Source organism: Prionailurus bengalensis, chromosome D1 (assembly GCF_016509475.1).
Source record: "Prionailurus bengalensis isolate Pbe53 chromosome D1, Fcat_Pben_1.1_paternal_pri, whole genome shotgun sequence".
NCBI lineage: Eukaryota > Metazoa > Chordata > Mammalia > Carnivora > Felidae > Prionailurus > Prionailurus bengalensis.
The window spans coordinates 46,770,505-46,795,054 of record NC_057346.1 but is presented as its reverse complement, the minus strand read 5'-3'; the positions used below and the strand labels follow the sequence as shown (position 1 = coordinate 46,795,054).

Below are 24,550 nucleotides of genomic sequence, written 5' to 3'. Positions count from 1 at the left end.
CAGAGGAGGGACAGAGAGAGAGGGAGACACAGAATGTGAAGCAGGCTCCAGGCTCGGAGCTGTCAGCACAGAGCCTGATGCAGAGCTTGAACTTGTGAACAGTGATATCATGACCTGAGCCGAAGTCGGACACTTAAACGAGAAGCCACCCAGGCGCCCCTGGAAGAGCTATTTTATTTTTTTTTATTTTTAATTTTTTCAACGTTTATTTTTATTTTTGGGACAGAGAGAGACAGAGCATGAACGGGGGAGGGGCGAGAGAGAGGGAGACACAGAATCAGAAACAGGCTCCAGGCTCTGAGCCATCAGCCCAGAGCTTGACGCGGGGCTCGAACTCACGGACCGCGAGATCGTGACCTGGCTGAAGTCGGACGCTTAACCGACTGTGCCACCCAGGCGCCCCTGGAAGAGCTATTTTAAATAAGAACCTATTGGAAAACAAAGCTTCTATAAAACTTTCCCTTCCCTTTTTTCTCCTGTCTGCCTACCATCAGTGTAACCTACTATCCTGCCTCAAGAGAGTTGTACCTGCTCCCTCCCCCATACCACAGAAAGAACTTTACACAACTTTTGACAATGTAATGTCATATATGGCTTAAGAACTCAACTTGTATGCTTCAATAACAAATGGGGCATTCACTAAATGCTTACATGAAAATTAGACTAGAAATACTAGCTAAAGACTTAGAAAACATTTCTAATTGGTGGCACACCAAAATAGATGACGATACTGCAGCTCTCCATTCAGAGCCCAGACAGCAAAATTCCAAGCTAGTCAGACCCATGGAAGGTAACAAGTATGGCTGAACAAAGAACTAAGCTACTTGGGGAGGCCACTGATGGAAGCTGTGAAGCCATCTTTTCTCCAAGAGTAAGTTCATCTGGCTGTGTGCTGTGACCTCTCCATGCAGTCTGTGACCCAGCCACTGCTGAACACATGGAGCCACACTCATCCTGAGTACTAAGTACATCAGTACTCTGAACCTCAGACTTTGGAAACATGTTTGGTGATGATGAATAAATTATTCAGTTGAAGGAGAAACTTATCCCATAAAAGCCTATTTTTCAGGGGTCATGTTTTGTTGGTTTGTGGAGAAGTAAAAAATTCCTAGTGTAACATAGGTCTTTTCCTAAATATGGACTCTCACAGTCACTGGTTAAGAAAAAGACAGCTTTAAAAAAATGGCTCAGTTAAGCCACCTGATCTCGGTTCAGGTCATGATCTTGTGGGTCGTCAGATCTAGCCCTACATTGGGCTCTGCACTGACAGTGTGGAGCCTGCTTGGGATTCTCTCTCTCCCTTCTCTCTCTGCCCCTCCCCTGTTCATACTCTTGCTCTCTCTCAAACTAATAAACTTTATTTTTAAGATTTTTTTAAAGTTTATTTATCCATTTTGAGAGAGACAGAAACAGCAGGAGTTGGGGAAGGGCAGAGACAGAGGGAAACAGAGCATCCCAAGCAGGTTCTGCACTGTCAGCACGGAGCCCAATGTGGAGCTCGAACTCACAAAACCATGAGATCATGACCTGAGTCGAAACCAAGAGTTGGATGCTTAACCAACTAAGTCATGCAGCAGGCACCCCTAAATAAATTAAAAAGTAAAAAAAAAAAAAAAAAAAAAAAAAAATTAAATTAAGAAATGCTGAATGATAATAACGAGATGTTAAGCCAAAAGCAAAAGACTAATTTTGAAAGTGATTTGGGACGAGTATAGCTGCCCTCCATAGCTAATAATCTAACTTCTCTCTGCAGCCTCCACCAACTTGGTATTTGGGAACTAAGATGGTTTGGGCATGTACAGGCTTATAACCTAATAATATAGTTATGCGTTCAACAGCTAAGTTACCTCACTTGTTACACTGTGATTAAAGCTAATATGATCATATATTTTGTATATTTCCTAGTCAATAATGTCTGGGCATCAGAGCAGGAAGCAGGAAATGTGCTTCAGAGAGGAAGTCCGTGTGGAAATGAAGAGTAGTCATCGGTCTACACTGCACAGGGATACAAATCTTTGTTTAGTTTATACACCTGAATTAACAACAGCAGGTCATAAAAAGGACAATTGACCATGAAACTAAAGACCAGACTCCTCTATTAGCTTATCAACCTGATCAAGTTCCTTTTCTAATTCCTGATTTCAATTTGTAAAATGAGTAAAATATGGATAATACCTACCCAACAAGCCCAGAAGTTTTTTCAGCAATAGGATGAAAATATTTACAAAGCACCTTCATAAACATACAAAACACTACTGCTGCTGTAATTATAAAAGGACAAGCCATAGGCCTGAAATATGAACATCCACTCAACATAAGACAAATCAAAATCTGTGAGAATGTTAAGGAAGTTAACTACAAAAGTACAATTTCCCAGTTTATATGAAAATGGTTTAATGATAGTGAAACTTAAAAACTAGTAAAGTTAACAAAGTATATTGGCTACAGATGAATTTTTTCCAACCATGGCAAATACTATGCAGATAATTATCAACACAAAGCCTTTAATCCCTTTCTCATGTACTCTGAATCCTACTTACTCTTCAATATGAAACACGATACAGTCAGAGGTTTCCTTGGCACAATAAACACATGCATTAATATGCCAAACATCAAGCATTTTCTCCCTTAAACTTACCTGACTGAAGGCATCTGATCAAAAGACATAAACAATTTTAGTAAGTAGTTTAGATTATCAATGAGTCTAAAAAGTGACAAAAAAGTACAAAGAAAAATCCTTAAGGATATTAAGTTAAAACAAATAAAATTTACATTTTATTAAATCAGCAAATATAATCACCTGGGTATATTTTTATTAGCAAAAAATGATACTGATGATAAGGAAAAAGGAAAAAGGAAAAAAATGCACCTCAGACCAGAATACCATAACAAAAATTTTGTGGAAGCTGCATTTTATTTGAAAATCCACCCATTTTTGCTAACATACATTTTAATATTGTAAACAAAAATAGAATCTGCAGAGACAATGCAACAAGTATGCTTAAACTCATGTACAGAATTGCTTTCCTACAACGAACTGTCCTTCTTAAGGCCCCTCTCAACCGAAACGTTAAGATGTATTTACACAAAGCACCGATCAACAGTGCAGTTTAATTCTTCGTTAACTAAACTCTTGGCTAGACATTAACTTTAAAGATACTATTTCCCCTTATTTAAAAGGTACATGATCATAACATGGCATGAGCCAAATAAAAGGTTTCAAGGATTTTGTCCCCTTCCCTCCCCCCATAACACCTCCTAGAGTTTTACTGAAAAGAAGGAAAGTCTTGAAGTGAAAGCAATTCCTCACATTCATTTTGGAAAGGCCCTAATGTCAAATGGAAAATAATGACATGCCAAGCACAAAGCAGTAAAGTTCCTTCCCAATGCACTAATGCTGAATTTAAAATGTAGTGCTTTTCCTAGTCAGTGAACTGTTCCCTTGCAAAATCCTAGGCACAGAATTGACTATAAGGATTAATGCATTTATAATGCTTCCCTAAATCCCATAGAGACTGAGAATTCTGAAGCGATTCAGACCTATGGACTTGCCTTAAAATATTTAGTGCTCTGTATGTCAGCTGAAAAGCATTCAGAATCAGATTCATTCTTATGGATAAAAATCAAACATACTGTTTACATCCATACTCATTTTCATAAGGAGGTCTGATACAATATTAATGTTACGTAAATTGATAATCATAAATAAATACAAATACTTAAGGAATGTCTACTGCAAACTGAATATATAATTTTTTAAAAGAAAAGTTAATTTTAGTTACTGTTTCTGTGTCTGTGAGGACTGGAGAAAAGAAAGATACTGCATAATTAAGAATTATGATTTTGATCCCCCCAAAAAGAGTCCTGTTGCATTACAGGAAAGGACACAGCTCTTCTCTCCAGGCAGCTTTTCCAAATACAAATTTCACACTTTCCAAATAAGGGCTTTTTTCTTGGTAGGTTACTGATTATGGGTATTAATAAGAGTTGAAAGAACTGAAGGGTTAGTCACCAAAAAGATCTTAGTCTGAAATCATGGCAATTCTTGGCTTTATAAACTGTATTGATACGTTCTCCTATATACTAGTCCCAATTTCCTTCATGGGCCTTCACTGGGTTACTGTAGCATTCTAATGGAAGAAGAGAGTTTAAGAGACAGCAGTTTGGATTTTGCTCGAAGTATTTGCTGCTTGAGCACTTGTCTTTTTGGAATAATTCCATTCTCTTCCATCTAGTTACATAAACTGTATCTGGAAAAAAAAAAAAAGAGTGTAAGTTGATTCACTGCATTCTAGGAAGTCTTCTCACAAATAAAAATGCTTTGTGGCTTTTACCATTCAACTGGCCCAGAAATGTTTATAGCATGTTTATCACAACACTGATCACCAAACTAAGTCAGTATTATCAGCTTATCATGTGTCAAAACTCAATATGTAAAGACTAACTATAGGGACTTCAAATAGATCTTTCTAATTATTAAAAACCAAGAGATGGGGAAGAAAGAATATGAACGAGCAACTTTTCAATAACAAGTTCAGAACATCTCTCCATAAACACAAATATTCTATGTGAAAAATCTCATTTAGAAAAGCAAAGTGTGAATTATTATTTACAAATGATGTCATAAAATTAGAGATAATTGAGGGAACTGTAATATGCTTACTAAATCATTTCTTTACTAACATAAATCAAAATCTCAAAGATCTATACAGGAAAAGATTTCAATAGGGCATCACTATTTGCTCAGATACTTCACTCATGAATTCCCTTAAACTGTTCCTCCAAAGACATTACTGAAGTAGATGTGCTAATAAACTTGTCAAATCAGAAGAATACAAACTCTCAAAGATCTAGAAGCTATATACCTACACACTGGGGGTTAGAGCATCAAGAAGAACAAATTACACTGTCTTCCAACAAAAAGAGGCAGTGTGAATCAAACACAGAATCCTTCTATCAAAAAGACAGAAGTGTTCCCTTGCCCTTAATTTAAAAATAAAACAAAAGTCTGTTTTGGGGAAATGTTACTATTTTTAAATGAAAAGGCACACATAAACATAACACTTTAAGAAACTGTTAAAATGAATTCTTCACAACTAACATTCAAGGACATTATATTAAAACTAGAGATGCTCCTAATCAAGCTCTAATCCAGTGTGTAAAATTATGTTTTCTACGCAAATCTTTTAAGACTGATGAAAATACCCAGTTTTTAAGGGTGGTATTTGATCTCATCCATCTGCTGTGGGCAGTGGATGCTCACATGTAAACATGAAAGATGGTTCTTTGATTTCACACCTTCTAATTATGTTAAAGGTATTTTCCAAAAGTTGTTTGTCCTTATGTCCTATTTTGATCTATTTTTATTTTTCACCTAAAGAACAGAGAAGGAGGAGGAAAAGAGAGAACCTAGAGTCCTTTAAAGAAACAAAGGAGAAGAGTGAATTGTGTTTAACACTTGATAAATTTTTAAAGTATATAAGTCCCCATCTCCCCCAACAAGCAGCAATAATACCTAAAGTGATTTATAAGAAATCCTCCAAAGAGAGCTCTGCAAAAGGGTCCTTTCCTGAAGCTCTGTGAGGACTGTGACTGGAGGGGCTGGATGCTGCCGACAGCTGGGGGAAAAGAAGACAGAGAGAGGGAAAGAAAAAAAGATCTCTGAATGACAGAACATGAAAGCAGAAAATGTAATGAAAGAAGAAGTGGTTTTTGTTTTGTCATCTTTAATAAATATAAAGGCAGCCTTTAGAGAAAATGGAATTATTAAAACAAAAGTTTCAATCACATGTCAACTTAAAGGGTATCCAAATGGCATGTGTTTTTCAGAAAACAAATTGTTTCTGAAATTCCAGAGGAATAAAGTATCTTATTCAAAAAGGTCGATAAAAGCTGACCCAGAGTTAAGACTTCTATTGGGGGTGCAGGGGAGAGAAGAAGTGCTTGTGATTTTTTCCTTTTTAATTGAGGGAAGATGGCTTCGTGTATCCAGGCTGTCAAAAGCTGTGCAAAGTCCAACCTCAGTCCAAACCAAACGCATCTAGCTGCAATAGTCTTTCCTTCCTTCCTCCTAAGAGGTGGAAGGTCACACTTTTTTCACATGGAGTTGTCTCCTGCCTGTTTCTCTGGATATGCTGTAGCTGATGCATATACTAAGAGGTGAAAGTGATCTTTGAGGTCACCTAGTCTAACTGCCCACATAATACCTTGAATATAGGGAATACTTCAGATCTTTGATTCTGTTTTCTACTTTATTACATTTGTTTGATTCTTGGAATTAGCTGCTATCATTTAATTTGAGGCAAATCGTTTATTAAACTCAATAACATATCTTTAGTATTCCTTCAAAGAAAGACAGTTCCTGAAGAACAAAGATGTTCATTTTCCTATGTCACCAAACCTACTTTGAGTATTTCAAACCAAACCCGAGCCATTTTAGTTTGGAGTAAACTTTTTTATGTTTGTTTGTTTTAATGTTTATTTATTTTTGAGACAGAGAGAGAGCATGAGCGGTTGAGGGGCAGAGAGAGAGGGAGACATAGAATCTGAAGCAGACTCCAGGCTCTGAGCTATCATGGGGCTGGAACCCAAGAACCGTGAGATCATGATCTGAGCCAAAGTTGACATTAAACCGACTAAACCACCTAGGTGCCTCTAGTTTGGAGTAAACTTTAATTTTTTTTTTTTTCTCTCCCCCTGCAAAAGAATGCAAAGGCATGCAAGCACGGGGCTATTATGAAATGAGTCATCCTTTTAGGGATGTTCAACTGAGTACTAAATCAAAGATGATCAAGTGGGAATGGTTTCAATTCATACTTCCAACATTCAAATTCTGTAACAGATTTCAAGCCTCATAATCTGTCTTTGCTAGTTGAAGGTGATCTCATTTCTACCTTTAATTTTTTTTTTTTAAGAAAAGCACTATAGAAAATGGATAGCCAATGACTTACAGCAAATATTACATTACAAGTACATGCAATTTGTTATTGTAGATGCCAAAGTCAATTTAAAAGTTGAGAAATCATCCTCAGTTATTTTAGTGGTTGAGTCATTTTCCTGATCCATACTTTGTTCTCAGAAATAAATGTTCTAAGACAATGGAAAGAGACAATGGAAAGATGATGGAATTACACAAGCAGCTACAGACGGGAGGATGGAGCAGCTCTCTGGGTTTGGGGATTCAAATAACATCCAGGTAGAGACAGATTAAGGTGCAGCTTAATTGAAAAGATGTCTCCTTCTCCCCACTTCAATTTTGTTATTATTTTTAATGTTTATTTTTGAGAGAGACAGAGACAGAGCATGAGCTGGGGAGGGGCAGAGAGAGAGAGAGAGGGAGACAGAATCTGAAGCAGGCTCCAAGCTCTGAGTTGTTAACAGAGCCCAACGTGGGGCTCGAACTCACGAGCCTGAGATGAGCGACTGCGCCACCCAGGCGCCCCTCCTACTCCCCACTTCAGAGCAAGCACGGATGACCATTCAGAAACAAGAATGATTGTATGCAAAGTGATCATCAGTCACTGAGCTGGATAGAGTCTAAGATTAACTGGGTTTCTCTCCAAAACAGATTCTTTCACTTGAAGTTAGAAACAAAAACAACAAAAATCCCTGCTTATTGTGGATAGATTGCATCCAAAATCTGAAGTCTCCTATGAGAGCCCACAGTAAAATGTCTTCTTAAATCACATGTTTTATGAGGACAGCAGGCAGTCTGAAAATCTGCCAGTCCCAGAGGAAAATGCCCCTTCTATTCTTCTCAAGTCCCACAGGCTTACAAATAATGTTAAAGAAGATCAATATCTTTGGAGGGGGAAAGTGCCAGTTTCTAATACTACTACTAGTCTCCTAAATTGGTAAAATCTACACACGTTTATCTTACATTTATAAATATGTAGCTAAATTAAAACGTGAGAAAACAAGATCTAATACCCCTGTAGTAAGTTTCAAATCATCAATGCTCATCCCAAGCATATGAAATGATGGCCCAAATTGGTTTGGCTGACTGGAGAGTGCTAAGGGAGGGGCCACGAAGCAGCCCTGGACCACCTGTACCCACCTCTTCCTGGCACCTGTACCAAAGCACAGACACACGATGCACTGGTGAGAAGTAGCCAGTTCTGAGTAGTAAATAAGGATAAAAAAGTAAAGGAAATATACTGTAATAGCCCAATTACTGCTCAAGGAAAGGAGGAAGAACAAAAGAGCCAGACAGGGCAACAGGATCTGGTGGGAGCACCTGCAAGTAAAAGAGCTGACCCTCCTTTACTTAAGTGAGTAAATCAGAGCCTATGTAGGGCTCCAGTACTAAAATACAACTAATTTAAGAAAAAGAAAAAAATCCAACTATCTTCATTAACTGTAAAATCACCAACTTTTAAAAGTCAGCAAAAAACAAACTGTAGGTGACCATTCCAATTAAGTCCTATTACAAATATGCCATCACAAAAAGACAAAACATAGCCAATTACCCATTTATTTCAAGTAATATTCTCTATACCAATTCCCACAGACCTATAAAAAAATTAGCATACCTATCACAGTTTGTTCAAATTAAACTGACCTATACCACAAAGGAATATGCCCTTTAAAGAAAGTAGTCATTTACCGTGAGTCTAATACAGACATATTACTTACTCTTCCTTTCTCATTTTATAGGAAAATAAAATATTGAGAAGCAGTCAAAGGGCAGTACATAAACAGAAGCACTAAGATTTACAAGTAACTGATGATGGTAACTCTTAGCTGAAATTCTTCTACCCCTTCCCTCCACCCTAGTCAACCTTTAAAAAATAATGTTGACATGAAAACAAAAATTCTAATGTTATCAAAAACTTTTGCTTTTATCTATAGAGCAAAGATTTTTTTGGTTGTAGGTATGTTTCGTATAATAAAGACAGAGTACAGAAAACATAAGTTATCTTTAATAAATGGCAAACACACTTAAAAGGTTTTTTTTAAACTAAGAATTCTACTGCTACACCAAATGTCATAAAACAAAAATGGTTACTCCTTCATTAGACTCCTGTCCAACAGCAAAGAAAGAAAATTTCAGGTTAGAACAAGAAAATAACAGCAGTCTCAGAGAGAGACTAGTCCAAGTGAAAGCTTTGGAGAGAGTGAAGAATTGATATTGAAGGATAAACTTCTAACATATCATTGGCTCTGCTTAAAATTCTTAGAGAAGAAGCAACTTTGCCACATCTTTTCTTTCCATATGAATTCTGCAGTCACCCCAAAGCCTGGGTAGCAAATAGCAATGCTGTAGAGATTCACTTTGTCTTTGGTGGAGAAGTGAAGTCAACATCTTAAGAGAAAAATGGGTATTACTTCCTTTGTCCGGGATGACAGAGTTTCGAAGAAAGATGGCATTGAATCTAATCCTGGCTTTTTAATGAAATGTTTAGACTATCTAGACCTGATATGCGTGTCTCCCTTTAAGACCATCTTGAGAATTAAAACATACATAAAGCAACCAGTATGTTGCCTGGCATATATTAGTAGCTCAAATGCTAATTACACCTACAATCAAATGCTCTTCTATTCTTAAATAAGAGCCCAACTCTGAATCTATGTTGCTCATATTCTTCCACTGTGTTCTCAACACTCTGTGTTTCTCCTCTAATCGTTCTTATTGTGCCATCAACCAGTCACTTGTTTGTCCATATTATACTCACCTTAGATGGAGAAAATATACTTTACCTGATTCTTGTTCAGAAACTAGCAACCATTTACACATAGTAAGCATTCTATAACATGTTAAATTAAAATGCTTTTTGGTGATAAAACATGCTGTGTATAAAAATAAAAATGATCTATAAAGTAGGACATTAGAAATAAAACCTAGAACTTCTCTCTTAATTTTTACCTATTTAACACTTCTATTTTTGTATATTGCTGTAGGAATATATAATTTATAAATATACATACACTAAGGGTTACATGCTTAAAAAAAATATTTTCCCGATAATGCTGTACAATCAAAACACTCAGAGGCAGAAATACCAGTTATAAAACTGAACACAGAGTTACAGAACATCAGGACAGGAAGTTGTTTTTGGATAATGTGAACATATGAATATGAACAGAGCATGGCCAGGACACTAGTGGTGCAATTGAATCCAGTTGCATAGGAACATAAGTATACAGTGTTGCATTCCGGTATTTTATATTAAAGATAAAGCTATTCCTCCTTTGTCCCTGTGAAGTGTGGCTAAAAGGATTTCTTTACTGTGGAAGGTAGAGGGCCTGCCCTGTAGGTTTACTCTAGTACCTCTGATAACTGCTTCTTGGGTTTGTGCTCAACATAACCCCACCTTGGGTTTCTGCCCATCAGTAATATCACAAAGTTATGCCACCATTACTCCTGTCACCCTCAAAGCACTACTCATCTTGAGGGCATCAGACTACTGCTAGAGTCTATAATAATTTACAACTGTTAATACGGAAGCAATACGTTATTCCAAAATGGCATCTAACGTCATCTCATTAGAATTAGGGCAACCTACATTGACCAATAGTTAAAGAAAACCAAACTGGAGAAAGGGAAATAGATTACAAGATTTCCTAAACTCTGGGAGAAAATATTAACTGACCTAAAAATAAACATATTCTGTATATCATAAGTGCTTCCTAGAGTAAGAGAAGTCCTTTTAAAATCCTACTTAATGGGTGGGCATCACAGAACACTGGCTCAACTTAGTTGAAATAAGTGCTCACTGCCGATTCCTACTAGATTTCAACTTCTTACTCCTCAAAAACCAAAGAGAATGAAAAGCTAAGGTTTATGTCAACTGGTGCCAGAAGACAAAATAATGAAATGTGCCTATAATGTACTACTTATTTGCCATTTATTGGAAATGCAGCACTTCAGCTTGGCTAAAAAAGTTTTTCCAAACTGTCTTCCATATATGAGCTTGCTTTTGCCTGATTTATATACTGAGTTTCCACTAAAAATTTATATATTGAATATATATTGAATTCAATATATATTGAATTTCCACAAAAAAGTTTACCCCTCCCCCAAAACACAGTAGTTTTTTTATTTGGTCCAAACAAATATTTCAATTATTATAAACTAAAGTTTTATACTTCTGGGTAACACTATCTTCCATAAATGGTGAGCCAATTAAGGTGCTTCTGATACAGTCCTGAAGAATGATGTATCTTGGTTCTTAACGATGTCCACAGTACACTGCACATGTGGACGATCAATGCCCTAAAGCACGCTGTGCTCAGCCCGACTTCCCCATCTCACCACCGTGGCCTATGCCTGCGTATTTACATCTGATGTTGTCAGACAATAGTGAGTCGTAATTAAGGTTTCAAAGTAATGAAATATGAATTATTTATAATCAAGATTACTTGTAATGCATGGAAAGAAATATAAACTGTATTAGAATTAGAATATGGAAACAGAGACAAGCACTGAATATGAAGCAACCTTATAAAATTTCCTTCTAAAAACAAAAAAGTTCCTTATAATAATCAACAAAGAAAAACAACAAACCTCCACATCCCTAAGTCAATTTCAAATATTTTTATTTGATTCTTGTGGCAAACATAAAGTACACAAGGTAAAATTACCATTTTACAGATAAGGAAACTGAGGTCCATGCAAGTTACTTAGGCAACTTGCCCTGAAATACTGTTAGTGAGAAGGTGACACTATTGAATTGTGTCCTCCCACAAAAACATGAAGACCTAAACCCCAGGACCTGTCTCTGAATGTGACCTTAGGGAAACAGCGTCTCTGCAGATGTCATCAAGTTAAGATGAAGTCGTTAAAATGGGCCCTAATACAATGACTGGTGTCTTTGTAAGAGGGAAATGCCACATGCAGACAGACACAGGAGGACGCCATGTGACAGAGGCAGAGACTGAAGTGCCAACCAAAAAGTGACTGGGGCTACATCTTTCCCTCTGAAAAGAAGAAAGGAAGGATCTTACTCTGGAGGATTTGGAAGGAGCATGGCCCTGCTGACACCCTGTTTTCAGATTTCTAGCCTCCTGAACTGTGAGAATACACTTCTGTTTTAAGCCATCAAGTCTGTGGTCCACCTTGTTACAGGCAGTCTAAGGACACTTAACAGTAGACTCAAATGCAGATCTGCTGACACCAAGGCAGGTGCTTCGTTTCCTCTCTAAAATCTGCTATCCCAATTAATTTCAACTTAGCTAGAACTTATGGCTATATTTAACATACAGGAAAAAATTATAGTGAGAGTAGAGAAATAATTTTTTAAAAGGGACTTCTCTAGTAAATATTAAACAGTCAATAAACTGTTGTGTTTTCATCTATACAGTGCTGTATATGGTCACTGATGTTCATCATGAAGATTTTGTAGAACTTTACAGTCATTCAAGATTTTAAGAATATGTTCTGGTTTCAAGACAAGAAATTAGAGCTCTCCTTTTTACAAAGAAAGTCCTCAGCAAAAACCCAGTAAGAAGGTCTTACTCTACAGGTTGTCTTAATATCTTCAATTGTCAGCAGATGGGACTCCTCAAATTTTTGACTGATTCACGTGTACCCTGGGGACTACAGAACCACTCTCACCTATGGTGCTAAATCCCAATTCCCAAAATAAATTTCCTTACAGTCTACCAGGCAAGAATAAATGAGCATAACACACTGCTGACAAGGCAAAAGGCCTTTTTCACAGAAATCCAGCTGGACAGATCAGTTGACAGAAGAGGCACTGCCAACACCCACAATTAATGCACCAGGAAAGTTTAAAAAAAAAAAAAAAAAGAAAGAAAAAAAGAGAAAGAAACTAAGCCCCAATAACAAAAAGAGTCACTAATTCTGACACACAAGAAAGTCATTAAAAAGGCAACTTTTTGTAAAACTTGAATTATTCCTATATCTAACAGTGTTCCTATTTAGAAGGCTAAAAGGCACTCACAACAAGCCTTTGTTTCCTTTCAGACACTTAACTGATGTCAGACTTATTTAAAATTGGCCAAACTGGCCATTACAAACAAAACACAGCATCCATTTTGCATCTTTAGCCATATCCTCCATAAACAAAACTGGCAAGCCTCCATTTAAAAAACAAACAAAAATATAACAATACCAATCAAAACCAATAAAACTCTTAAAAGCTATTTTAAAAATTAAATACCCAAGTGTAACATTCTGTTTTTCATATTGCTTTTGGGAAAATAGATTGGTATGGAATCAGAGTGAGTTTCTCATACAAGGAAGTGATAAGAACATAACTAACACAACATTCACGCCCACCTCCCCCCCCCACCCCCCGCCCTTAGGATCTTCAACAACATCTAAACTGCCTGATATTCAATAAAAGAGTGTTATTTCACATCATAATGACTTTCAAAAGAAAACTGAAACTAACTACATTAACTGTCTCCATGCTTCTAATAGAATAGCTGCATATTGCAATGCAGGATAAGTTTAACAAACTACTGGTCAGCAATGGACATTTCCATGTATACACCAGTAAGTATCAGTAAGATTTACATAAAACACCATTAAGAGAAGGTGTAAGAGTCCCATTCTACTCTAGTTAACAAAAAGGCACACTTGTAACAAGCCATTAAATAGTGAATAAAACTGAGAGGAAGCACAGAAGAGAAAAAAAAAAAATCACTAACCACAGGGAGCTGGTATTTTCCATGTAGTCAAACATCTAGGAAGATGCACTAATGTAGAACACATATGTATTTTTTTAAGCTACAGTGTTGGGCGTGAAACAGAACATAATCCCCATCTTTTTAAACAACTAACAGTTACAGAAAACTATCTAAAAAATACAGAATAAGCCTGCACAAAAAAATGAGATGAGAACAGGGTAAGTGTATAGAAAGTCATAATTTCACTACTATAGTGAATACTACAGTGTAGTCTATTAAAGACAATATACTAAAGAACAGAATAGTCTAGTCTGAGCTAACAGCCATCCGGAAAGTATTAGCTAACAGGCACTAATGCAGTACTTATAACCTAGATATAATGTAGGACACAGAACACATTGTTTGGAATGGCTCACTAAATGTAATAAGATGAACATATCTAGGAGGGCTGAGATACTCTCAAAAATATTAACTTTATTTAGAATAATCACAAGACCAGAAGATACAAGTAACGTACTGGGTGAGTAACAGGACTCAAAAAGGCACTTCAAGGAGCAGGGAAAGATTTTTGGCACTAGGTGTAGTACTGGGATTTGATTAAAAGGTTCTATTTTAATGGGATTTCATTTTACATTTAAATTACCATTTCATTTACCACGTACAAAGATGGTGTTGGTCTTCAAGTAAGTAGGAATCCAACTGGAAAAAGGGGCAGAGGAAATAATGAGAGAACTGAAAGGTAATTCATTAAGAAAAATTATTCTGGGGGGGCACCTGGATGGCACAGTCATTTAAGGGTCCAACTTCGGCTCACATCACAATCTGTTTGAGTTCGAGCCCCACGTCAGGCTCTGTGCTGACAGCTCAGAGTCTGGAGCCTGCTTCAGATTCTCTCTCTCTCTCTCTCTCTCTCTCTCTCTCTCTCTCTCTCTCTCTCTTTGCCCCTCCCCCACTCGTGCTCCATCTCTCGAAAATGAATAAACGTTAAAAAAATTTAAAAATGTAACTATCTGGTTACAGCTAGCATTTGAATGGACAAAATTAATTCAAGGGACTACCTAAGAACAATTAAAAACTAAAACATGAAAAAAACTCACCTACTTCAGACATAAATAGTTTAATTGTTTTAATTATTAAAAATAGTCAATCATAGGGGAGCCACAGCGGCTCGTGGCTCATGAGTTTGAGCACTGTGTCGGGCTCTATGCTGACAGTGCAGAGTCTGGAGCCTGTTTCAGATTGTCTCCCTCTCTCTCTGCCCCTTCCCTACTTGTGTGCTTGCTTGAGCGTGCTCTCGCTCACTCTCTCAGAAATAATAAATAAATAAACTTAAAAAAAATCAATCACGAAATTAAAAGTATCTTCATTCCTTAGGTGACAGTTGTCAAATATTTTAGGTTACAATAACCATTAGCTAACAAATTAAACCAATCTTAAACATTGCTCTAAATTATTACAGTGGTCATAAGTAAGTAAAAAGAGAGGTCAATGAGGAACAAGTAAGTTACACAATAGAAAAGGAAAGTTTTTCAACCAGATTCACTTGTTTGACAATGTTCAAAACTATTACGAGTCAGGTACTATTCTAAGAACCAGGGACACAGAAGTAAACAAGCCACATAGAAGCCTGCCTCTAGGAGGCTTACAATCTACTACAGGAGTCTCTTGTTACACTGGATGGATGGATGGATGGATGGACGGACGGACGGATGGATGATGGACAGACAGATGGGACAGATGAACAGATGTTAGATAGTGGTAAGTTCTATAAAGAAAAATAATACAGGATAAGGAAAAGAACTTTAGATCTCAGGAGTACTGAAAGGGCATGAGAGATGACTACAGAATTAGTGAAGAATGAACACTGGGACATGTATGGAATTGTTGAGTCACTACACTATATACCTGAAACTAATACAACACTATGTGTTAACTAACTAGAATTAAAATAAAAACTTAAAGAATAAATAAAGAATAAATCTACTTTATGACAGACAAAGGCCTTGTGGCAAAGATAATAAGTAGCAGCAGAAAACTGGATACTTACGGAGAACTATAAAGGCATGGGAATTGAAGAACCTGAATATTCTGTTTACTGACTATTACTGTTACAAATATGGAGACTTTTGTGAGGCAGCTGTTAAGCCAGAAGGAAAGCTAAGGGATGTTCACATGTTGTTATATTTAGATTCACTTCCATATTTTTAAATATGGAGATAAGACGCTAAAAATACTGCCATATCAGATTACTGGAGTATTTATAAAATAGATTAAATTACAAGGCAAGATACACAGGGAAACTACTGCAAAAGAAACCTGAGATTAAGGGTCCCTGCAGAAGACAAGAAGGGTGGATCTAATGACAGCAGAGGAACAATTAGTAGGGCTTTGTGATGAGACACCTGGAGAACAAAGGGAGAAAAGGGATTAAAAGTAACATTAAAAGATTTAGGATTCTGCGGTTCAACTGATTCAAACTGACTGAAGCTTTTTTGAGTCACTTCATTGCCACCTGATTTTTTTTCCTGGTTATCCATTTGCTTCCTTTATGTGCTTTCTTTAATCTATAATATTCAAAGTTAAGTACTCACATCAAATTTGATTTCTTAACTGGAAGAAATCATTTAATTATTATCAGCAATAATAGAGCATTATTGCTCTAATGTTCTCATTTCTTTTCTCTTTCGACATAATTTGATTAGGAAAAGGTAGTTCTGCCACTGTCTCTCTTCATGACATGAAAATTCTAGCATGTTTTTTGATGTTTCATGTTTGCATATTTTGGTGTTATGTGGATTTTAGAAGGCAACAGTATACAAAACCTGGATTAAGAGCAGATGCTAGGGAGTCAGCACTTTTTATAAAGGTAGATTTTTACTATGATTTTTTTAACCATATATTTTTTTAAAAAAGCAAAATTCATACAAAATGTTTCAGTAAGGTTGAAAGCATTCCCTACAACTATAGATGTTCTTGACATTTATAGTAGTTATATCCTGAAATGTGTAAATGTAGTTTATAATCCAGCAGGAAACTCAAAAGATTGGCAGAGTGGTTCAGTGCTACATGCTAGTACAGTAACCACATGGACTCAGTCCCATTAGTACAGAGGCAGACTGATACAAATGAGCACTGCACCAGAAATGAGGGATTCCTGGGGATAGTTGCATTTCACCATTTACTTGGCTGAAGAACATTTCCAAGTCTCAGCTTTCTCTATCGGAAAAATAGGATGGTCGGCCCATCCACCTTAGGTATTATGTTGAGAAGAGGGTGAAACAGTAAGTGCCTGCAAACAGTCTGGCGTTATCCAAGCTTAAGGTTATGATGTATTATGTTTCCGAGACAGGAGCCTGCAAGATAAGACCCAGACTGGGGATACAGGGTTTAGTCACACATCAGGGAAAAAATTACTGTAGTCAGTAGTTCCTGGTAAATGTATAGCTCTGGACTATAGCTTTTTCTCTTAAGTACATTTCAGGTGCTAATCACTTAGTCCAATCAGCAAAAAAATAAAAGTAATTTTTAAAAATAAATGATACTGGGGCCCCTGGGCAGCTCAGTTGGTTAAGCATCCAACAACTTCGGCTCGGGTCATGATCTCACAGTTCATGAGTTCAAGCCCTGCGTCGGGCTCTGTGCTGACAGCTCGGAACCTGCTTCAGATTCTATGTCTGCCCCTCTCTCTCTGTCCTTCCTCCCTGCGTGCTCGCTCTCTCAAAAGTAAATAAACATTAAAATTTTTTTTTAATTAAATAAATGATACATATCTGAAGTTAAAAGTATAGATAACAAAGAAAAAAACTGAAAAAGAAAAAACAGAAAAACAAAATGACATGAGGAAGACATAATCTCAAGAAAGCATCTACACCAATAGTTAGGGAAATCATCAACATTTTAAAAGATTATCAAAATCTAATATATTTCTTTCTTTAGCAAGTTAAGTCAGTACTTAGGCCTACTACTGGTAAAAGACGGGAAAGAAAGGTATACATATCCATAATCCATCTTATAAAAACAAATACATACGAAATAAGTGACTTATAAAAAAGTTATGGATGCATCAAGTACCCTTACTCCCAGCAACCTTCATGGTAAATACTCTGATAAACAAACAGGAAGATCACTTTAACATGGAAAAAAGAGGCAAGAGGGTAAATATATGAATTGCAAAGAACATGGATTTTACCTTTTAATCAGAACGAAATTCACTACCCATCCGAAGTTACTGGTGCTCCCTAAGATGCTAATTTATGAAATGAGTTAAATTCTTCAAAAGGGCTGAAAAACAAAAGGATCGATCCCCTTGTGATAGAAAAAAAATTCTATCACTTCCTGAGTGTCTCATCCACTGGTATGCCAGAAAGAAGGGACTAACAAATTTCATATCTCTCCTACCCATAATGAGGAGAAACTTTCAAAAAACAAAACAAAACAAAAAATCCAGATTCCTCTAATGCTAACAAAAATGGGATGAAAAACAGAGTATTTGGGGTGAAATTTCAGGACCTGGGAGAGGGTCTATGAAACATCTGAAAAGTCTCTCCTTCAAAGAAATTAGGTCAGCATGGCATTTCAAGTTTTTGTTTGTTTGTTTCTTTGTTTGCCTTCCTCCCCACCCCACCCCCCACCCCCACCAGTTTGTGTTTAAATACAATCCTCAGTGGCAGGAAGTTATCTAATAAAAAAAATAACATTCACATTTTTTTGTAGACTTGTCTTGTGGTACAAACATCTCAAGGGCAACATCTTTCGTGTAGCACCATTCAAACCAAGGCACTAGAGCTCAGTTTCTAGGGATCACAAAGGAGAGCAAGCCAGAATCATGAACAGAAAGTAGGTTCCTTAATCTCAGAAAAACCACCCTCTGGATTGACCAACTACAAGTTATCAAGAATTTTTCATCCTTAATGTTTGTAATCTGCTTGTGCTTTCCTTCCAAATAATATTCTTAAAAGCTCTTAGATGATAAAGAGGCAAACAAGACAACATCCACCATCAATGGGGAAAAAACACTAATAGCTTGTTTCTCAAGTTGTATAAGAGGAATTCTTAGTATTATATTCTTTCTACATCAAGCACATTAAAAGTTACATATGGCACATTAATACCTGTGCTCCTGATACAGGACCAAAGGGGTTTGGTGGTCTCATGACAGGCTGGCTATATATTAAGGTTGGTTGTGTCATTACAGGTACACTTCCCATTTGAGGAGGCTAAAAAAATAGAAAAATATTAAGTTAAATGATGTCGACGGACATCTTCCTTAAGTAGTACACAAGAAGGATGTCAATAATGAAAAATACTAGTACTTTTGCTTTAACTCAAAGGAAAAATTCTTGTAAATACAGCTACAAATTCTTAAGAGCTTTTTTTTAAGCCTTTAATGCACTCACTTCTAAAGTTTGTTTTTAAAAAAAAAAGCTTAAATTTAAGAAAAACATAAATCTTACTACAGTATGACAAAGCAATTCAAACCAATCCAAAATTTCCAAATTTGTCAGTTTTAGACACAGGAAAACTTAAAAAACTGTAAAATAGTGAAGCTATTTCAAAGTAAACTGCCTTTGTATATTAGATCAAGTTCTTACATCATTATGCAAGTAATCACAAGTGAATATAGTTGTTTCTTTGAAGAGGTATACTCTTTATGGCTCTTTAACTTTATTTCTGCTACTGTTAGGGAGAACCAAGAAGAGGTTTAAACCAAGAAGAGGTTTAAATAACACATGAAGAGTTTAGTTCATTCTATAACTGAAAACAGAATCACAACCAACCATCTCTTTCTTTAAAAATTACCACTCCATGGTATAAAATCAGCATAAGTAAGTGACCAAACAGAACATACACAGACCACTATGTTATTTTGGTTAAAATGCCATACTCTGAAGTCTTATCTTTCCATAAGTTCTATTTAACCTTTGAACTAAATTCCTATTTATAGCAAGAGCTTCACTTTAACCTGCGAGATTTTGTGCACACTCCTTTCTTCTATAGTAACCACCCATCCAAGAGCTGTGAAACTTCTTCATATGTGGGAAACAAGCTACTTCCAGAAGATGTAAATAAAGAAGTAGCACAGAGGCCGCAGTAACAATATCAAGGAAGGTGGTGCTGTCTCCTACTGGTAACAGTACCTCAAACATGTACGGGGGTGGGGTGGGGGTGGGGTTGAAGCCACTACCTCCATTTCTTATCTAAGTGAGTGTATATATTAAGAAAGCTAGGAGAGTAAAGGCACTGTACAATGTGGATTGCAGGCAGCTTAAAGGTTTAAAGGACTATTTCTGTATGGTAGCAATCACTGTCAAAGGAAAGTTTCTCTGGCCTTTACTGGACTGAATTTGCCCCGATACAATTCAACAAATGTAATTCCTGCCCTTCCCCTACAGTATTAAGGTTTTTATAAGACTTCAATGGTATCAATGTAAGGTCACATAAACGGTTGGAGTTAAAATTAATGTTTACATGAGTTTGTAATGAAGTAGAAAATGCTTAGCAAAGTTATGAGGGAAAAAATAAGCTAAGTAATACTGGGAAAATGCATAAACAATATCAGCTGTATAATGACTATTCTAGAAATATTTATGAAACCAATGCTGTAAGATTCTGTGTTAAGCACTAAGAGTATGTGTGGCACTAAGTGCTTTTTTTAGTTAAGTTTGTATAAAGGCATGTTAAACATGAATTAATCTATTTTCAAAATGTGTCTAGAAAGATACTTACGATTCCATATCCTATCATGCCTGTTGGTGTAGTAGCAGGATAGGCCATTACAGGGGGTGCCTGACATGGTGGAGAAAAAATAAACAAGGATGTATATAACTTATGTGTGTCAACTGAGTACATGGAATTAATAGCTTGTGGTTCCACTAAAAAGAATTGCTAAGACAGCTGTGATTAAATGTGACACTTGTGATCATTAATAACTTGTGTCAATTAATGCTCAATGAAAAAGAGTATCTTGAAATTAGCAGAAAAGCAGAATTATTAGAAAGAAAAAAATACCATGTAAACGTAGATACAACAGTGATCTAAAATTTCTATGAGCTTTTTACAGCTTTAAAAATCTTCAGATTTTAAAAAATATTCAAAATTCTAAAAGTTAAAGTCCATCACTATCAGTAGCATAAAAAATGTTTACCTAGAAAAAGTTGTATTACTGAATGTTTTCTTAGGTACTTCATTTTTTGAGCAAGAAAAAATAATTTTTAAAGATCCCCAATCAAATAATAACCTGATCTTCCAAAAAATTAGTTTCTAAAGACCTCATTTACTCTTTTCAAAGAGCCCCAAGATTTCAAAACACTACTGAATAGGACTATTTCTATGACGCACACAGTTCTTAACATGGAGTACGTACATTAGCATTCCTTCTAATCTACTCTATAAATTACTTAAACTATCTTCTGCAAAGCACCAATTTGGAGGAGCAATACATTTTTAAATCTGTTTACGCTTTAATGCTTAAAAAAGCCACCTAGCCCTAGGATGTTTAAGTTCCCTTTCTCCTCCTACTTTAACTCATGCTCTGTAAATATACAATCTGAGCACAGAAATCATTTTAGATATATTTGCTGTCTTAACAACATTCCCTGTGTGTATCTTATAATGAAAACTGAAACTGAATACAGGAGAAAGACCAATAACACTGCTGAAACATAAAAAATAACTGAAATTTTATGGCAATTTGAACATATGCATGGAGAAGTTAAATGAAGCATAACTAAAGTGAACAGTTAAAAGTTGAGTATTTGAGTAAGCATGTAGGACTTATTGGTCTCTCCCTACTTAAAAACCGAGAGCTGCAAGAGCAGTAGACAAACTGCCAAGTACAGCAGAAGCCTGTAAGATTTCATGCAATTGTTATTGTCAACATTACCACAATCAACATTTCCCTTCATTCAGAAATCATCAAGTGCATAGTGGCAGCACAGATACACACACAGACACCCAGCCATCTGGCAGCAAATGGCAGAATATTAAGCAAGAAAAAAAAATCTGTATTTCCCATGCCACCATCAGAATCAATTCTGCAACACATCCATGAAATCAGTAGATGCTAGAAAGAATTTTTGGCACATTGAAAATCTGAATGTGAAAACAAGTAATAGCTAGAAGGTTATGAGATTCGGCTACAGCAGTGGTTAATAGCATGCCAATTTATTGCAAAAAGGCTAGTTTTTGGTCACTTACGTATTGTGGAAAATGCATGCCATTCTGTTTTTCCCAGGAAGAACAATTACATAATGCAATAACACTGGATTAGAACAAGTACTTACACAACAGAAAATACACAGAGCATTTTAGTTCACATGTACATTCACTAACTACCTAAAATCTCTTGTATTTCCAAAATCTAATGGAAGAACACCTAAACTAAAACACTATCAAGGTTACTAGGAAAATTTAGTCTCCAGCATAATCCCCTTACATACCTAATAGTTTACTATTACAAGTATCATAAAACATAAATGCAAAATTCATTGCATCCCATGAACAGGGTTGCATGTCTACCATAGAAAAAAAGCAAGCAGTAGTTAAAAGTAATTAAACCCATATCTATTAATAAAATACTAATGAATTTTTAAATTAAAAAATGTTCAAAAACCTTGACAGTGTTTATGGATTAATAAAAAGGTTAGAAATGTAAAGACATGTCATAAGCAGCAGTTTATCTAAGTTGTGAATCACATCACCAGCCCTATATGTTAGTCATTAAAAGGAAACTCTATGAAATACATACATACAAATTTTAACATTTTAACAAAATTCTTAAGAGATGACACACATTGACACAATACCATAAATACCATCAACTTACATACAAATTCCAAATGGCTAAATGCCTATTCCATTCTGGTAGTCAATCTTAAGTCAAGTGCTGTCTACAAACTTCTAATATTTCATATAGTCTAATACTAATTTTATAACAAAATATTCATTGTATTTTCCTATCAGCATTTGGATTTATATCAGGTCTCATGTATTATCAATGTGCAATTCACACCTGAGGCTACAAAATCCACTAAACTAACCTCTTGTCATCCCCTGGTCAGTGAGGTATGTCATAGTGTGGATAAACACTGGATTCAGAGTCAGAAGGAATGGCTTTAAACTAAAATCTGCTTTCTAGAGGCTTTGTACTTAATAAAAAAAAACAAAAAAAACTGCATAACTTTATTCCTATAATTGGGATGATACCTATTCAAACTTCCCAAGAATGTACTGTTAACAGATTCAAGATAGTGAGTGTATACGTATGTGTAAAAACCTAACAAGCTACTTAACTGCAAGGATATATTAGTAGTAATGGCAGTGAACCTTATCAATGAAAAACTGTTGCCTTAAAAAGGTAGTTAAATTTCCTCGTTATTTTCCAATTAAGAAGATGGATTGGATGGAATGGATTTCAGCTAAAATCTGCTTTACAAAAGCTTTGTACTTAAAGTACTTTGTACTTAAAAAAAAATTGAACAACTTTATTCTTATAATTGGAATGGTATCAATTCCATTGGGCAAACTTCCCCAAGAATGTACTATTAACAGATTGAAGATAGTGAGTGTATATGTATGTGTAAAAACTTAACAAGCTACTTAAATGCAAAGATTTATTAGTAGTAATGGCAGTGAACCCTCTCAATAAAAAACTGAAAAATTGTTGCCTTAAAAAAGGTAGCTAAATTTCATTGTTATTTTCCAATTAATTTTCCAATTAAGAAGACTAGAGCTGGGGCGCCTGGGTGGCTCAGTTGGTTAAGTGGCCGACTTCGGCTCAGGTCATGATCTCGCGGTCCATGAGTTCGAGCCCCGCATCAGGCTCTGTGCTGATAGCTCAGAGCCTGGAGCCTGCTTCTGTTTCTGTGTCTCCCTCTCTCTCTCTGCCCCTCCCCCATTTGTGCTCTGTCTGCCTTTTAAAAATGAATAAATGTTAAAAAAAATTATAAAAAAAAAAAAAGACTAGAGCTAACAAAACTTTTTGGATAATGTCACAAATTTTATCAGCACACTATTTTTAGCTCAGCCCTAGTAATTTTAACATATGATCAACCCCAGGAGAAACAGGGCAGTGCTCTAGAAGGGATTTAGTAACAAGTGGCTGTAACAGGGGTAATGGTGGTCACTAACAACATCAGGAAGGCTACAATGTGTAATCAAAATGCTTCTATTCACAGTTATAAGAAAGCATGTTTTAAATTTTTCTATGAGAAAAATTTTCTATGAGAAAAAATTGGTTTTCTCTGATGCAGGAAAACTTATCGCACTGATGAAAACAGCAGCTGACCAAGGATGGGGGGCCAGCCACAAAGCTAACTCTGGTACAACCATACTTTATAGTGATTAAAAATATGTGGGGTGCCTGGGTGGTTCAGTCGTTAATCATCTGTATTCGGCTCAGGTCATGATCTCACAGTTCATGACCTCAAGCCCGGCCTTGGGTGAATTTGAGCCACTGCTTCGGGATAAAAAACAACCAAAAACCAAAAAACACATGAGCCCCTGCCTTGGGTGAGCCCTGCTCCTTCCCCCCGCCTCTTGCTCACTTGTGCCCTCCTTTCTCTCTCAAAAAAATTAGTAGGACTTCTTCAGTACTAGATGGTAACTACTTAGCATATACAATTAATCCTCATTTTTCACGGATTCTGTATTTACAAACCTGCCTACTTGCTAACATTTATTTGTGATCCCCAAAGCAACATTTGTGGTGTTTTTGAGGTCACTGACAGACATGCATAGAGTAGTGAAAAATCTGTTGCCCAACGCCTTTGTTCCCACCTAAAGTGACCAAGGTAAGGTTCTGCCTCCGAGGGTGGGGAACAGGGCAGGGTACTGCAAGCAGCTCTGGCTCTGGCTACGGCTCGAGTCTCAAGTCTGGCACTTGTCAGTGCAGCAGCCTCAAGTAAGTAAGTCACTTAACACTTATGAACTGCATTTTCTTTTTTGTAAAATAAAT

At 36.3% G+C, this 24,550-nt stretch overlaps 1 protein-coding gene across 24 annotated transcripts in view; it reads right to left on the bottom strand.

Moving 5' to 3' along the window:
* Positions 1–2,881: 2,881 nt before the first annotated feature.
* PICALM (phosphatidylinositol binding clathrin assembly protein) overlaps positions 2,882–24,550 on the bottom strand; it is a 100,168-nt gene continuing 78,499 nt past the window's right edge. For 7 of the 24 annotated variants that reach the window (XM_043579999.1, XM_043580000.1, XM_043580004.1 and 4 more), the window contains 5 exons: positions 21,793–21,816; positions 20,323–20,382; positions 18,708–18,812; positions 5,516–5,618; positions 4,204–4,250 (listed from right to left, as the gene is read on the bottom strand). In XM_043579999.1, coding sequence (XP_043435934.1) covers positions 5,526–5,618; positions 18,708–18,812; positions 20,323–20,382; positions 21,793–21,816 — 282 coding nt within the window. In that variant the 3' untranslated portion in view covers positions 4,204–4,250; positions 5,516–5,525. Of the gene's footprint in view, positions 4,251–5,515; positions 5,619–18,707; positions 18,813–20,322; positions 20,383–21,792; positions 21,817–24,550 lie in introns of all 24 variants that reach the window. The other 17 variants (XM_043580002.1, XM_043580008.1, XM_043580009.1 and 14 more) reach the window with 3 other exon arrangements.